General features: G+C 50.8%; 1 protein-coding gene across 1 annotated transcript; it reads left to right on the top strand.

Moving 5' to 3' along the window:
* The first annotated feature begins 8,517 nt into the window (after positions 1 to 8,517).
* Positions 8,518 to 14,531, top strand: LOC128767269 (serine/arginine repetitive matrix protein 1). Its single transcript, XM_053879199.1, has 3 exons — positions 8,518 to 8,807; positions 10,167 to 10,481; positions 10,870 to 14,531. The coding sequence occupies exons 1-3, from the start codon at positions 8,793 to 8,795 to the stop codon at positions 13,648 to 13,650; spliced, it is 3,111 nt and encodes a 1,036-aa protein (XP_053735174.1). The 5' UTR covers positions 8,518 to 8,792; the 3' UTR covers positions 13,651 to 14,531.
* The last annotated feature ends 258 nt before the right edge of the window (positions 14,532 to 14,789 follow it).

Genomic DNA, 14,789 nt, shown 5'->3' on the forward strand with positions numbered 1-14,789 from the left:
CCAGGGTCAGAGGTTAAATGAGTGAACGGCAAACAGCTTTACCATGTGGCCTGCCACCTGGTCCGCATGCTGCTGTGTGTACCAGGCTCAGCTCACACAGTGGTCAGAACACAAAACACAACTCACATGGCGTCTGTAGAGATGGGTACATTTTGATAGATGGAGGAGTGAAGGCTACATCTGGGCTGCACACGTCCACCATCCATCTATCAGGGGGACGTGGTAATGACCCCCAAAGCTCCTGCACCTTCCCTCCCACACACACACACACACACACACACCCCGGTTGGTGTGACGGGAGATCGTCCGTACGCACCTTTGGAACCCCCTGTGGTCTGGGGCCAAATAGACACAAATGAAATGGCATCGTCTAATAAAAAGCAACTCGTCCTGTAACAGCGAGGACTTTGCCACTGAAGCTCATGAGATCAGAACTGTTGAGGGTTTAAAGCAGGTCCTCACGCTGTGATCAGAAGGCAGCCACACAGGACGAGGAAGACGTCAAGGAAAAAAACAATACTCCATTAGAGATTTTTTAAGAAATGGGAGAAAAAGAGACTTAAAATGTGTGGAGAAAAAGAAATGTAACATTCATAAATAGGACAAATAGGATATGGAATAAAAGTATTATCTAAAAAAGATTTGCACACTGTTGAAGGAAATAGATGCCGAAATATGAAGAAAATAAAAACATTCAAAAAATGTCCAGGAAAATGTATGATTTTGTCCTTTTCTGTTAATATTTTTTATTATCTTTATGTGTTGATTTTTTAATGCATGTAAAATATAATATAAAATAAATAATATGTTTTTTCTTTTGTAGTCCTCTTTTGTAGTTTTTCATTATTTATTTTATTCATTTATTTTTATTTCATATATTATATTTTAATAAACTATTTTGATCGGGCCATTTCCCATTATGCTTAGCTGCTGTGTTGTGTTCTATATCTAATAGATATTTGATAGATTCCGCTCAAATCGCTGGGTGATGGAGGGTCCCAAAGTCGGGCCCGGTCTAAAACGTTCCTAATGAGGACCTTTGTTTGTGTGCCAGCCGCCTCTCTCCCAGTGCTCACCCTTAATGGGAATAATCTCAGAATTAATAAAGGATGGAAAAGGAAACTGTGCCAACTCTGTCTAACACTGTGCATGCAGCATTTGTTTATTGATCACACTTATCATAACGGTCTTATTTCCATCTGCTTTCGTCCCTGTGCGCAGACCTTGGAGTCATGACAGGCCCAGTAAATCCTGTATTGTTGCTTTATTTGTTACAGTGTAGTATTTCTACATTGAAAAAACGGAGCCCCAGCTTTGTCCGCGAGGATGGCGCCTGATGAACGGTCCAGTCCCACACTGATGACGTCACTGATGTCTTGGTTGAACGCTTGTTTTCTTCGACTGTTCAGAGCCATCATCTCAGACTGGGCTGAGTTGCTCACGCTGGCTGGTGGTGTCCTTCCTGCTGCGCTCACCAGCGGGTCAGAGGGACCGAGGCCGAGTCAGAGCTGGCGAGGCTCTGCTCCTGTCCAGCCAAAACGCCAGGCACTCTGACCTCGGCGGCTCTTGTCCAACCCCGAGCCTTTGGAGCCAGAGCTGCTCCGCCAGAGGGTCCGGAGCCGCTGCTGCTTCCTGTGTGTGGCAGGTGATCACTCCTGGCTCTGACGTGGAGACAGAGCAGAGTGATGCTCTGTGGCTGATGTATCCCATGGCAGAAGAAGGAGGAGGTGATTGAACCTGCCTTTTCATGTGGCGGCGCCCGCTGCCCCAGGTGCTGCTGTCTGTCTGCGCTGCCCTCTGCAGGACGCGTCCCCCTGGCTCGGCTAATTGATTTCAGGGGAGAAGGTCCTGCTTCTCTTGTGTTTCACACAGACGCAGACAGCTCTGGCCCTCACTGCACACACACACACTTACACGCGCGCTGTCAACGCTAATTCAATTTGGGACGCGGGAGTGTGACTAACTGCAGGCCTGCAGAGTGTTTTACCAGATGCACCGCGCACACACACACACACACACACACGCTCGCCGAACTCATCGCTGCTGTGTTCTGTCAACACAAACAAGCCGCTGAGGTGCACACAGAGGTGAAGAAAAGGAGCTCGGTCATCTGCCAGGCATTCAGGGTGGAGCACCAGGAAACACAACACACACACAAACAATGACTCACTACTTTAGAGACCAGCTCAAATCCCCTGCTTATGAATATTCACGAACTTAAATCCAAAATTGCTGGCGCAAACTCATGAATTTATCATCAGAAAAATAGTCGCTTACTACAAGAAATATTACGGCTGAATTTGAAATACAAAAACAATCACTTCACACTCACTATAAGAAACCAGATATATTAAACAAAAATATTTTTTTCTATAAATTAGAACATAGTGCATGAATGCAGACACGAACTCAGTGTCACGTGTGAATTATTGAATCATTCCACTCATGAAACCTTGAACTCAACACTGACCGCAACAAAAGAGAGCTGGTGAAAACGACTCGCCAAGCACAACACTTCAGAAAAAAATAGAAAGGCACCTGATATTATTAATGTACACAACAACATACTTTTTTATGGCATTTGAAATATCCTTGATATGAATAATCCAATTCAAACAAGTTTGGTCGCACAAGCGAGTAGAAAGGGACCGTGAAATTCAAAACAAAAGTCACCAACACAACACACAACACAAGGATCATGTCACGATTAGTGGAAGGATGGACGCAAATGTGCTAGGTACTGGTCGACAGATGACACGTGAGAACGAGATAAAAATGTAACTTGTAATTTAATCGATGGACACAAGTAAATAACTACACAGACAAGTGTCTGCAAACTAAAGGCGCTGGGAACCAAAGTGCGGACCGGGAAGAACACACTTGACCCTCCACTCACTCACTTGTCTCACCACCGCTCGTGACAACACACAACAGGCCGGCGTGTTGGGTGGACTCCATGGCTGCCATGTCCCGGAGCTAAATGACAGAGGAGTCCCACACATCTGCGTCACGTTATCTGAAGTCCATTAGTTAAGTCTGGCCACTTGGCGCTGGTTAGTGTCTTCATTTGTCTGGAGCAGCTCTGGGCGAGGCGCTAACGCGCTCCACATGACACGCTGCTGTCCTCAAGTGCCGACAAGAGGATGGGCAACCTTCCTGGGTGAGATGGCACAGGCCATGTTCGGGACTTCTTCCACTGTAAAGGAGACGCGGAGGGGAAGGGTCACCGGGGGCCAGAGGTCAGGATCAGGTGTGTGGGACGGAGAAGAAGAGTGTGTGTGTGTGTGTGTGTGTGTGAGTGAGTCCATAAAAGTGAGTTAGAGCAGCGTTAACACGTCTGGGAGGAAACTGTGCTGAGGAGGTGAGTGGAAAGTGAGCAGAGACAATTCGACACACTGGGAGGCGGCGGCCAGTGGAAGGAGCCTCCGGGCCGCTGCGATTGGTCACACATGGGCGAGGATACCTGAGTAGAACCAATCAGCTGGACTTCCTGTGTGTGACCTGACCCTTAACACGCCGTAACTGAATATTGGAAATGAGGGGAAGAGAAGAGAGCAGGGGCGTTTGCTGGGCCTTTTCCACTCCAGCAGACAGCGAGCAGACTGTGATGAAACATATCATCAGGTTTGTGGCGGAATATATGTCAGAATGTGATCGAGAGTGGTCGCTTCTTATTTTATTTTATTTGAAAAAATATGTATTTTGAAAGTATCAGCATTTGGTCTGACTAAATATTTAAGTAAATATTTGTTGTCATACTTTGATTTTCCTTATTATTATTCTTATTATGATCTTATTGCTGTTTCCCATCATTCATTTTTGAGGTTTTCGTAATGATTCAATATGTCCTATTTTCTTCTTGCGATTTTATTTCTGTATTTGTTTTTTCCCCTTTTTTGCTATTTTCTATGCACGATTGCAGCACCATATAATCCCTGAATGATTTGAAGTCGTATTTAAATCAAGTGTGTGGAAAACACGATGGGACTGAACCTCCCTCTCTACCTGGTCATTATTTAGCTACAGGTTAAAGTCTTACCTTGCCAGGATCAAGCTGAGGACATGGTGTTTTAGGATCGAATTCAGTTTCAGGCACCTGTGCTCCACACCAACCATCCACCATTTGACACAGGGCTGAGGGAAATTTGCAGCAGGTTCAAATGAGGGTTTTATTGGACCAACGTTTTTCTAAAGTTGAATTACCTTCGCAAAATGACAAGACTAACAGCAGTAAGCAATTCCACCTGCTGATGTTCAGGAGGGTTTGACGTTTTCCTCTTCACATCGTCCTCCACCTGAGTTCAGTTACTGCTGCAAATAGGACCAGGAGGTTTTTGTCATTTGGAAAAAAGGAAAGTGTTCCAGGGGGCGCTCCTCTGACGGCTGGGTGTAAACGCTGCAGTTAGTTCAGGTATTTCAAAATCGCGGCGGAAATGGCTGACATCTGCCGGATCACGTTTTGGGGCGCGCTGAAACTGGACACATCAAATGTCAGCCTGGAGATGCGTGTCACTCCGAGGCGGCTGATGATGATTGTGAGTGTAGTTAATCATTTAAGTGTGTGCTGATGATAATTGGCAGGTGGTCAGAGGTGGCCCCGCGTCACTCCGGAGGGCAGTGACAGGCCAGCGGGCGTCTCTGGCCTGGGCTGAGCTCGCACCTGTAATGGCTGCCAGCTGAGCCCCCCTCGGCCCGCGGCCGGCTGAGTGTAATGAGGCGCTGGCATGCGAGCGGCAGAAGGCCGCTTCCTCTACAGGTGACACCTTTGACCCCTCATCTGTTCCCTGTTGGAGGAGAAAAGAGGGGCCGCGTCGGAAAAAAGGAGCGGCATGTGGAACTGCATTCTTCACGCTAAATACAGCTATAAAATGGCAAGCTGACAGCTCAGGTTAGAAATCCCTGTCTGAACCTCGGGTCCCGAGGAGGTGCGTGTCTGTCTGCACCACTCACTCAGGAACGCTGGAAGAAAAATGTCAACGCTTGAGCTTTATTGAAATTTTAACATGAATATATTTAAACACTGCAAAAAAAAAAAAAAAAGCATCATCACAAAAATAGAACGGATATATAAATCGAACAGCCCCTGTTGTTTGTGGGTTATGGACTTATTAGTTTTATTCTATCATCTTGTTTTTGTTCATGTTTGCACATTAGTCCAAAGCGCTGTCCGAGTGGGTGGGCTCCTCACTGACCATGTATATCACCGTATTACTAACATTATTTCTGCAGTGAACGTGCATTTAAAAAGAATACTTTAGCATAATAACGATAATAATAATAACATGAAGAATGATTTTACATTCATTAAATCATGGGTTGCTTTGTAAATAGTTATGAATAATGAGAAGAAGAATTGATAAATAACTCCATTTGACACAGAATTGCCAAAGAAATATCAACGTCGCTTGCTTCAATGATGCGCTGATCAGGAGACTGGGTTTTTCAGTGCCCCTCCTCCACACAGCCGACTTTTGGACAGGCGTTTACACTCAGTGTGATACACTTTCTGGCCGCTAGATGTCACTTTGGGTTTCTTTTTGTTTACCCACCAGTGTTCTCAAATTCCTTCTGCTGCCCTGAAACGGCATTTTGCGTCAAACTTGAGAATAAATAAATCAATGATTAAAAAACCAAAGGTTTCAGTCACACTGGTGATGACGGAGGCATCTAGCAGGAGCGCTAGATTCGAAACGGTTCGGAACATTAAGCGCGTTCCCACCGGTGTGTTTGGTCAAACGAGAAACTAACAAACCAAAACAATCATCCGCCGGGAGCCACGCGCCAACCTTCGCCATCCCGACATGAGCGCTCTTCCTGCATCATGAGGGCACAGGCTGCACACGCACGTCACACGCTCGTCACACATGATCACCATGGTGTGGTGGAGGGTCGAGGCAGCAGCGGGTTTCAACCTTTCAATGGAGTCAGTCATTCGCCCATGTTACTGATCTAGTCTTCTTTGGTGTTTAACCTTTTAATGTCAAGACCAACACCTTAGTCAGTCTTGACTGTAGTCTTCATTACTATTTTTACATAGCTTTGTTGCCATCAAACTGTACTAGACCATCAAATCCAATATATCCGAAGCTTGTCTGAGGTTGAGTTAAGGGGGCAGCAGCAGCGACGAAGAGATCCAGAGCTTTCCTCTCAACCCACGGAATAACCGCCAGCATTTCCTGAGGAAAACAGACGCAGGTCGGGACGCGATATCTCCAGCTGGTGCTGGGTCTGCCCCGGGTCCCCCACACCTCACAATAGCCGCCCCCGACTGACCTGACCTGAGGAAGGCTGGGTCTATTTCAGGTGTCAAGAGTCCAGCCAAGCTGGAACTTAGGTGTTCCGCTCGTGTCTGATGCCTCTGTTCCTCCGGTGACCACATCATATCATACAGTAAATATAAATATATATGCCGTTATCAGTCTACTTTCGGTCAATGTATTGCTCAAAAGAAAAAAAAAGCCACAGTGGCATTGTCTGAAAGGGTCTAATATTAGGACTTTATTGTGGCTCCTGGGACATTTGGTCAAGTTCCCAGGCTATAAATAAGGATCGGAACAAGAGCGCAAGCGCGCGTTTCTCTCTGTACTTCCTGTATCGACGAAACTCGTCCCGCCTGACCTGTTTACGTTCGCTCGCTTTTAAAAGTGTTGGATTTGAGAGAGTTTACGGTGGCGCATGTGGGAGGACCTCTCAAAGAGGGCAAGTAAACCCAGATGGAGCCGGGCGGTGGCGCTGGTGGAGACCTTGCAGGCGGCGCCATCTTGAGCGCAGGTGCGGCAACTCTCTCACCGCGCTCCTTCATCTTTGGCTGCGTCACGCGCTCACGATTCGACACGGTGTGCGCGCGCCTCCGACGTCACAAGTGTTGAGGAAGTTGACGGGCGCGCGTGTCCAAAGTTCCATCCTGGCTAAAAATAGTGTGTTCTCCGTGTCGGTGGGCCGTGATACGCGTCTGGTGACGTCACATGTTCCTTTTTTCCCCCTGAAAGAGTAAATTGACCTTTTCCACTCGGATACACGTCGTTTCCTCCAATGTTTGTATTCATGAGGTTCTGTTTTTACCCTCTGGACGTGTTGTTCCTGAGAGTCTGTTTGAGGATACAGACACAAGCGGCTCTTAAGATGACGTCTGGAAGCGATTTGACGACGTGTCTTTTTTAGGACTGGCCAGAGGAGACTGGATGAGCATGAGAGGAGACTGGATGAGTGAATGAGAGATGAGCATGAGAGGAGACGGATGAGTGAATGAGAGATGAGCATGAGAGGAGACTGGATGAGTGAATGAGAGATGAGCATGAGAGGAGACTGGATGAGTGAATGAGAGATGAGCATGAGAGGAGACTGGATGAGTGAATGAGAGATGAGCATGAGAGGAGACTGGATGAGTGAATGAGAGATGAGCATGAGAGGAGACTGGATGAGTGAATGAGAGATGAGCATGAGAGGAGACTGGATGAGTGAATGAGAGATGAGCATGAGAGGAGACTGGATGAGTGAATGAGAGATGAGCATGAGAGGAGACTGGATGAGTGAATGAGAGATGAGGATGAGAGGAGACTGGATGAGTGAATGAGAGATGAGCATGAGAGGAGACTGGATGAGTGAATGAGAGATGAGCATGAGAGGAGACTGGATGAGTGAATGAGAGATGAGCATGAGAGGAGACTGGATGAGTGAATGAGAGATGAGCATGAGAGGAGACTGGATGAGTGAATGAGAGATGAGCATGAGAGGAGACGGATGAGTGAATGAGAGATGAGGATGAGAGCAGACGGATGAGTGAATGAGAGATGAGCATGAGAGGAGACTGGATGAGTGAATGAGAGATGAGGATGAGAGGAGACTGGATGAGTGAATGAGAGATGAGCATGAGACGAGACTGGATGAGTGAGTGAGAGATGAGGATGAGAGGAGACGGATGAGTGAATGAGAGATGAGGATGAGAGCAGACGGATGAGTGAATGAGAGATGAGCATGAGAGGAGACTGGATGAGTGAATGAGAGATGAGCATGAGAGGAGACTGGATGAGTGAATGAGAGATGAGGATGAGAGGAGACTGGATGAGTGAATGAGAGATGAGGATGAGAGGAGACGGATGAGTGAATGAGAGATGAGGATGAGAGCAGACGGATGAGTGAATGAGAGATGAGCATGAGAGGAGACTGGATGAGGAAATGGTCCGGTGCAGGGCTGAGGCGCGCTGGGTCAGGAGGAGGGGCCGCTGGATGACTCATAGCGGGAGATGCTGATGGACACCGGTGGGAAGAACGGCGTGCGCGCGCGCAGGCCGGCGTGAGGGGGTGAGAATAGTGTCACCTAAAACACACCTCAACTGAGAGGTTTATAGTCTCGCTGTTGTGGCGTGACGTCACGTTGCTATGCTCCACAACAAAGTCTTTGTTCACGTTATATGTTTCCGATGTCAAACGAGACCGATCCTCACTATTATCCGCCGCGCGCGCGCGCGTGCGCTCGCTCACTCCCAGTCATAAGTGAATGACGGCAGGTCGCTATGGAAACTGCGTTACGCTCCGGGCGGCCGGAGGAGAAAACAAGAGCGGGAGGACTCGTTCCGCTCTTCATTTCAGCACCACGCGCCTCCTGGACAGCGCCCGGATGAGCTGCTCCACATGTTCGAGTGTCTCGCGTGTCACCGCCGCAGCAGCCACCGCGGGTTGGGGTCTCCGCCACACTGAGCAGCCCAGCAGCATCACACCCAGACTCCCCCAGACCTGAGGATCGGTGGAAGCTGCGGCTTTACTCCTGCTTTCCGGAGCCCTCGCTCCCACAGATGCCTCAGCAACAGGTAAGACCCCACACTCTGACTCCTGGCTTCGACGTGTTTGTCAGCACTGTTCACATACACTTCCGCTTCTAATATTCCTGTGCCACGGCTGATATGTTTGATCAATAGCAACACAATCCGCGCAAGTGGCCGACTAGTAATTATTGAAAGCAGTTCACGACTTAAGCTTTGAAGTAGTGGAAAAAGTTTGATGATGCTCTGGAAGCGCCGTCTCGGGCGGCCGGCCGCTGTAAAACAGGCAACTTCCTGCTCAATTCTAACTCCATATGTATTGATTTTCCTGTGTTTTCATTTGGTGCGCGTCATGTGATGAACAACCAGGAGCGGGATTTCACATTCTCGTGCTTCTGTCACAGTCGGTGTTGTTTGAATCACTGTCACGCCGAAGACCTCCCTGGTGCTGTTTATTTTCCACCCGGTCCATTGTGAGCAAGAGGCGCGCATTTATGCGAGAGCTGAGCTGATGTGCCTGGATGAGTCACTCGGGCTGCAAGTTTGAGGAGTGTGTGTGTGTCGGGAGAGGGGGGAGGCAGGGGAGCGCTGGAAAGCAGCCTCCCTGATTTTATTGTACTTAGTCGGAGTGTCAACACCTAGAAGGCACCAGGTTTTCCTCTCTCTCATCACGAGTTTGACTGTAACATTTTCAACCGTCCACCCTGCCTGTCACAGACTGTTGTGGTTTCCCTCTGATGTCTGACAAAGAATTCCATTACTGTTCATTAGCATCCTGATGTTTACCCTGGGAGTATTGACAAATCATAGCCATCAGTGGCGCCTTGAGTGACAGCTATTGATCCATGCGAGCAGTAGATCATAATGGGCCGAGAGGAGCCGCCGTGGTGCGTGCAGCCAGGCGCTGAGAAAGGCTGTCAAGCGCTCGCAAAGTGGCGCACCTAACAACGGCGGGGAAACTTTGCTGTTTTGCAGGGAGACAGGCGGAGCGAGGGGAAGTCAAGCGTGAGCCCCGAAAGTGAAGAAATAGCTCCAAAGCTGTTAGTCATGAAGGTGAAGGCACGTGTGCCGACACAAAAACAGATGTGTGTCTTTAATTAGTGACGTTGGTGTGATTAATGCAGTCGGCTGCTGATGACTCATTCAGCTTAACCCCTGATCCCCCGGCGGAAACAATCGATGAGGGGATGCGTGCTGCTGCTGCTGCTGCTGCTGCTATAGATAGACTGCTCTCATGCTTTGAGGAGCAGTGCAGACGCTCCCCGGTGATGGGCACAAACATCTCCATGCTGGAGCCCCGTGTGTCACTTTGTCAACACGGCGGCTACATTAGCAGCCTGGTGAAGCTGCCAACCAAGCTGTGACTCACAAGCCGGGCTCACGCTCCTCCCCGCCCCTCTCCTGCAGGGCAGCAGCATGACCCAGACCAAGCCCAGTCAACGGTTCCACTGCCTGAAAGCTGAGCAGGTGGAAGTTCTCCATCAGGTCCTGTCCAACGTGGTCCCCATCCACGGGCGCGGGAACTTCCCCACGCTGGAGCTCCGGCCTCGTGACATCATCATCGCCGTGCGGGCCCGGCTGCAGCGGCAGGGCATCACGGTGCGGGACGTTCGGTTGAACGGCTCCACCGCCAGCCACGTCCTGGTGAGGGACAACGGATGCAGCTACAAGGATCTGGACATCATCTTCGGAGTGGAGCTGCCCAGTCAGGAGGAGTTCCAGGTGAGAAAGATGGAGTTTTTACATGGGCCTTCTTCAAACGGTGGAAGAGAGCAAGCTCGTCGTGCTCGCAATAGCCGAAAATCCAGCAATATTTCAGCCAAACAAAAACATGAACGGCTTCTTATGGAGCACAAGGGGGCACTTGTTTCAAGGCCACACAGGAAATGTGGGCAGCTCTGCACTGAATTTTTAATATCACTGAATTGATTCTTCCCCTTTATATTTATCATGTAATCCGAACTTTAATTTAGTTGTCAAAGGTTTTATGAGTCGATCGGCGAGCAAGTATCGATCTGCTGCGTTGAAGCCGATCCAAACGGCGCAGGTTTTAATAATGCAAGCAGCACCGGAGGCGTTAGTCATGGCTGTCGTTTTGTCGCCCTCCCAGGTGATCAAGGAGTCGGTTCTGGGCTGCCTGCTGGACTGTCTCCCGCCGGGAGTCAACAGGGAGCGGATCAGCAGCGCCACCATGAAGGAGGCCTACGTGCAGAAGATGGTCAAGGTCTTCAACGAACACGACCGCTGGAGCCTCATCTCGCTGTCCAACAACAGCGGCAAGAACCTGGAGCTGAAATTCGTCAGCAGCCTGCGTCGGCAGTTTGAGTTCAGCGTGGACTCCTTCCAAATCATCCTGGACCGGCTGCTCGAGTCCTACATGCAGCAGGAGGCGCTACACAGGCAAAAGGCTGTCGACCAGAAGAAAGATACGTCGCAGCAAAAGCCAGACACAGACGGCCGTCCTCCTGACAGAGAAGCTGAGTCAGAGACGTCGGCTAGCAAAGGCCCCGGCGAAGAGAAAGGTAACGGGATCGGCGGAAAAGAGCCGAGCGAGAGGGATCCGGAGAGTGAATCGCAGAAGGACGCGCTGATCCAAACCGATGAAACAAGAATCGATGCTAAAGAAGAGCTGAAAGCCGCGTCTCAGACTGAACTGGAGGAGCCGTTAGATGCGCGTGTAACTTCAGAAACAGACGAGACATCTGTGCAAACAGAGTCCTGTGATGATCACGCTCGCTCAAATCCACCTCCGGCTCAACTTGAAGAAGCTGTCGAGGACTCCAAAGAGTCGGAGTCAGCAAAGCTCTCTCAGGCGTCACCGGAGGACGTGGAGCCTCGGCTGGATCAGCCGTCCTCGCTGGAGACAGAAGCTCCGTCGCCAGACGAAGGGCTGGATGAAAGGAGACAGGAGGCGAGTCGGGCATCTGTCGACTGTTCAGCACCCGCCGCAGCACGCGCAGACGACACACAGGCTATTGATTGTTTGTGCTCTTCATCGCTCACACCTCACAACGCACAGCAAACCGGCGCCGAGGAAAGACACAGCTCGCTAAATACTCAGACGTCCGATAAATCACTGGTTCACCCTCTCGATGCTCAGGACAGTTTAGCTGCACCTTCCGGCCTTGCAACTGACAAAAAGACCTCCTGCTCGGCCACTTCTAAGGCCTCCGAGAGACTCTCTCACATGGTGGTGCTGAAACACTCTTCCCCCAAACCTCCTCGCAGGATGTGCAGGAAGGTTGCTGCCAGTAGCCACACCAGCTCTGAAGTCAGCCCGCCGCGTACGGAGCCCAGCTCGGGGCCCAGACTGGACGAGGAGCCAGGCGTGAGCTCAGCTGAGACCCAGTCCGATCCCGTTTCCTCAAAATTAGACTCAGGTTCCGATCCGTCCCCTGATCCAGCTCCTGCTTTAGAACCCTCACCAGCTGTACCTCGAGACCCTTCTGAGTCATGTGAGACTCTAGGTCCGGAAGAGGCTTCTGATGGGTCAGGCGCCGTCGAAACGGCTTCTCAAGCGCAGATCCCCGATCCTCTGCAGACGCTGGACGCGTTGCTTTTAAGCGAGTCCAGCTCAGACACTCAGGACCACACACTTACCTCCCCCGACCGGCCTGATCCCGAGAGACCGCAGACTGATCCATCGAGCATCAGCGCACGAGAGACCTTAATTGCTTCCCCTCCCTCTTTTGACAGCGTGATCCCCCAAGTGTCCTGCCTTACCCCACCTATCCTCAGTCTGTCACCCCCCTGCCTGAGTCCCTCGCCCCCCAGTCTCAGCCCTCCCCCGTGTCTCACCCCTCCATCTCACTCTTCTCCCATGCTGAGCGCCTTCAGTCCGGCCACTAGCTTCAGCTCTCCACCTTTGAGTTTCAGCCCTACCTCGTCGGGCCTCAGCTCACCCCCCTATCTCACCCCTCCAATGCTGAGTCTCAGTCCCCCTCCCCTTTGTCTGACCCCTCCTTCCCCCTGCCTTAGCCCGCCCCTCCTCTGCCTTACCCCTCCAAAGGAGTCCGAGGACTTTATCCCTCAGGTATGTTCCACCACAGAGCCTTTGATACTGAACCCAGACCACCAGGAGGAGATGCAACTGGCAGACGATCGTGGCGAGCAGGACCAGGTCTCACCTCAGGTGGCCCATGCTGCCTCTTTCCCCGTCACCATCCCTGACTCCAGCGTTCATCCGCCGCCTCCCTCACAACCCGTGGGCCTCGCCGAAGCCGCTCCCGTCTTGCCGGCTGAGGCCCCCAGTGCTGCAGTGATTGAACAGAGTGGCCCCATCGACGCCGTCCCCGCGGTTGAAGTCCTGGCCGAAAGCATGTACGGGGACTTTGACGCCGCCATGGACCACCTGCGCTACCGCTTGATCGCGACCAGAAACCCCGAAGAGATCCGGGGCGGCGGCTTGTTGAAGTACAGCAACCTGCTGGTCAGGGACTATCGCCCGGCCAGCGAGACTCAGATTAAGACGCTGGAGCGCTACATGTGCTCGCGCTTTTTCATCGACTTCCCGGACGTGCAGGAGCAGCAGAGGAAGATCCTGTCCTACTTGAAGAACCACTTCATCGGCGAGGAACGGAGCAAGTACCAGTACCTGATGACGCTGCGCCGCGTGGTGGACAACAGCACGGTGTGTCTGATGGGCCACGAGCGGCGCCAGACTCTCAACATGATCACGGTGCTGGCTCTGAAGGTCCTCGGAGAGCAGAACATTATCCCCAACACGGATCACGTGACGTGCTTCTACCAGCCGGCCCCTTACCTGGCCGAGCACAGCACGCCCTACATGACGGAGCCCAGCTACTGCAGCTACTACATCCCCCCCGGGGGCTCCACTCTCCTCTACCAACCTTACCCATTACACTTGCACACGCAGACGGGACTGGTGTGATGTGTCATGCCTGACAGAGGGATAAATGTGGTCTATAATAGACCTGCGGGGACGGAGGAGGCTTTTTTACAACAAACTCCCGGAGCGCTCTGTTGGGCTCTGGCTCGATTATATGTCATTACCGGGCTCTGTCGCTCATCATAAGAATCACTCTTCCGATATTGTTCAATTCTGGAAAAAAACGTATGCACTGCATGAGTCATCAGCGTCTCCCTGTGCTGTGGCTGTTGACACACCGAGCCGCGCTCGCCAGGTTTCTCCTTCGCTCTTCAGTGTGATTAACGTGTCGTTTTTAATGGGTTCGTCCAGAGTGTGCAACTTGATATTGTGCATGGATTATCTAGGACTGTTCTCTCACTGCCAAATACTGTGTTACTACTGAGCTTCTTGAGTTGTCGTATCGTTTCCTTGACAGAAGGGGTTTGTCCTAAAAGAAAAAAGAAGCCGTGTGCATGAGTTCACACATCACGTTGTACATTGCATGAGTCGTACGGATCCGAATTACCCTCACGTAACAAGAGGAAGGAGTCTATTTTTGCAAGACGTTCCCATGGTGAAGGTGTACAGCGTGTTGACGGCAGTATGTTGTATCTTAGTACACGCCTTGTTTCCAGGTGTGAAGATAGTAGTAGTCGTCGTGCAGTCCTTTCTGTAACAAGTTCTGTGACATCTCGTGTTCTGGATTCTTTGTGAGCCAAGAGGTAGGAGGTGGTCAGGTGAGAACCGTGGCCAAGTCAGCTCTTCACTGGAGGACGACTGGACTACCGTCAGCATCAGGGCCAACACCAAACCAATGTCCATGTCGAGGGATCAATCTGTGCCACAACTATGACCAAAGACGGTTGGAAGTGAAATCAAGTGCCTAACTGGGAGACACGTGACCGGGGGGTGTCCACGGACGGGGGTGGGGGGCTGGTCGGGTGTGTTCAGTCGATGACCCCTGCATTGCTGCCTGTTTTGGATGTCTTCTTTAATGTCGTCCTTTGTTGTAGTACATCCCTGTATATTTTGATAAAATAAACTTCAAAACCTCGACAACAAGGGCCTGGCTTTTGTCCACCTCCTGAATGTGAGCCGGCGCTAACAAATCACCCGCCCCGCCCCCGACGCGCCTGCACCCACTGACGCCCCGCCCGCCT

This window comes from Synchiropus splendidus, chromosome 11, assembly GCF_027744825.2.
Source record: "Synchiropus splendidus isolate RoL2022-P1 chromosome 11, RoL_Sspl_1.0, whole genome shotgun sequence".
In the NCBI taxonomy this organism is placed as follows: domain Eukaryota; kingdom Metazoa; phylum Chordata; class Actinopteri; order Syngnathiformes; family Callionymidae; genus Synchiropus; species Synchiropus splendidus.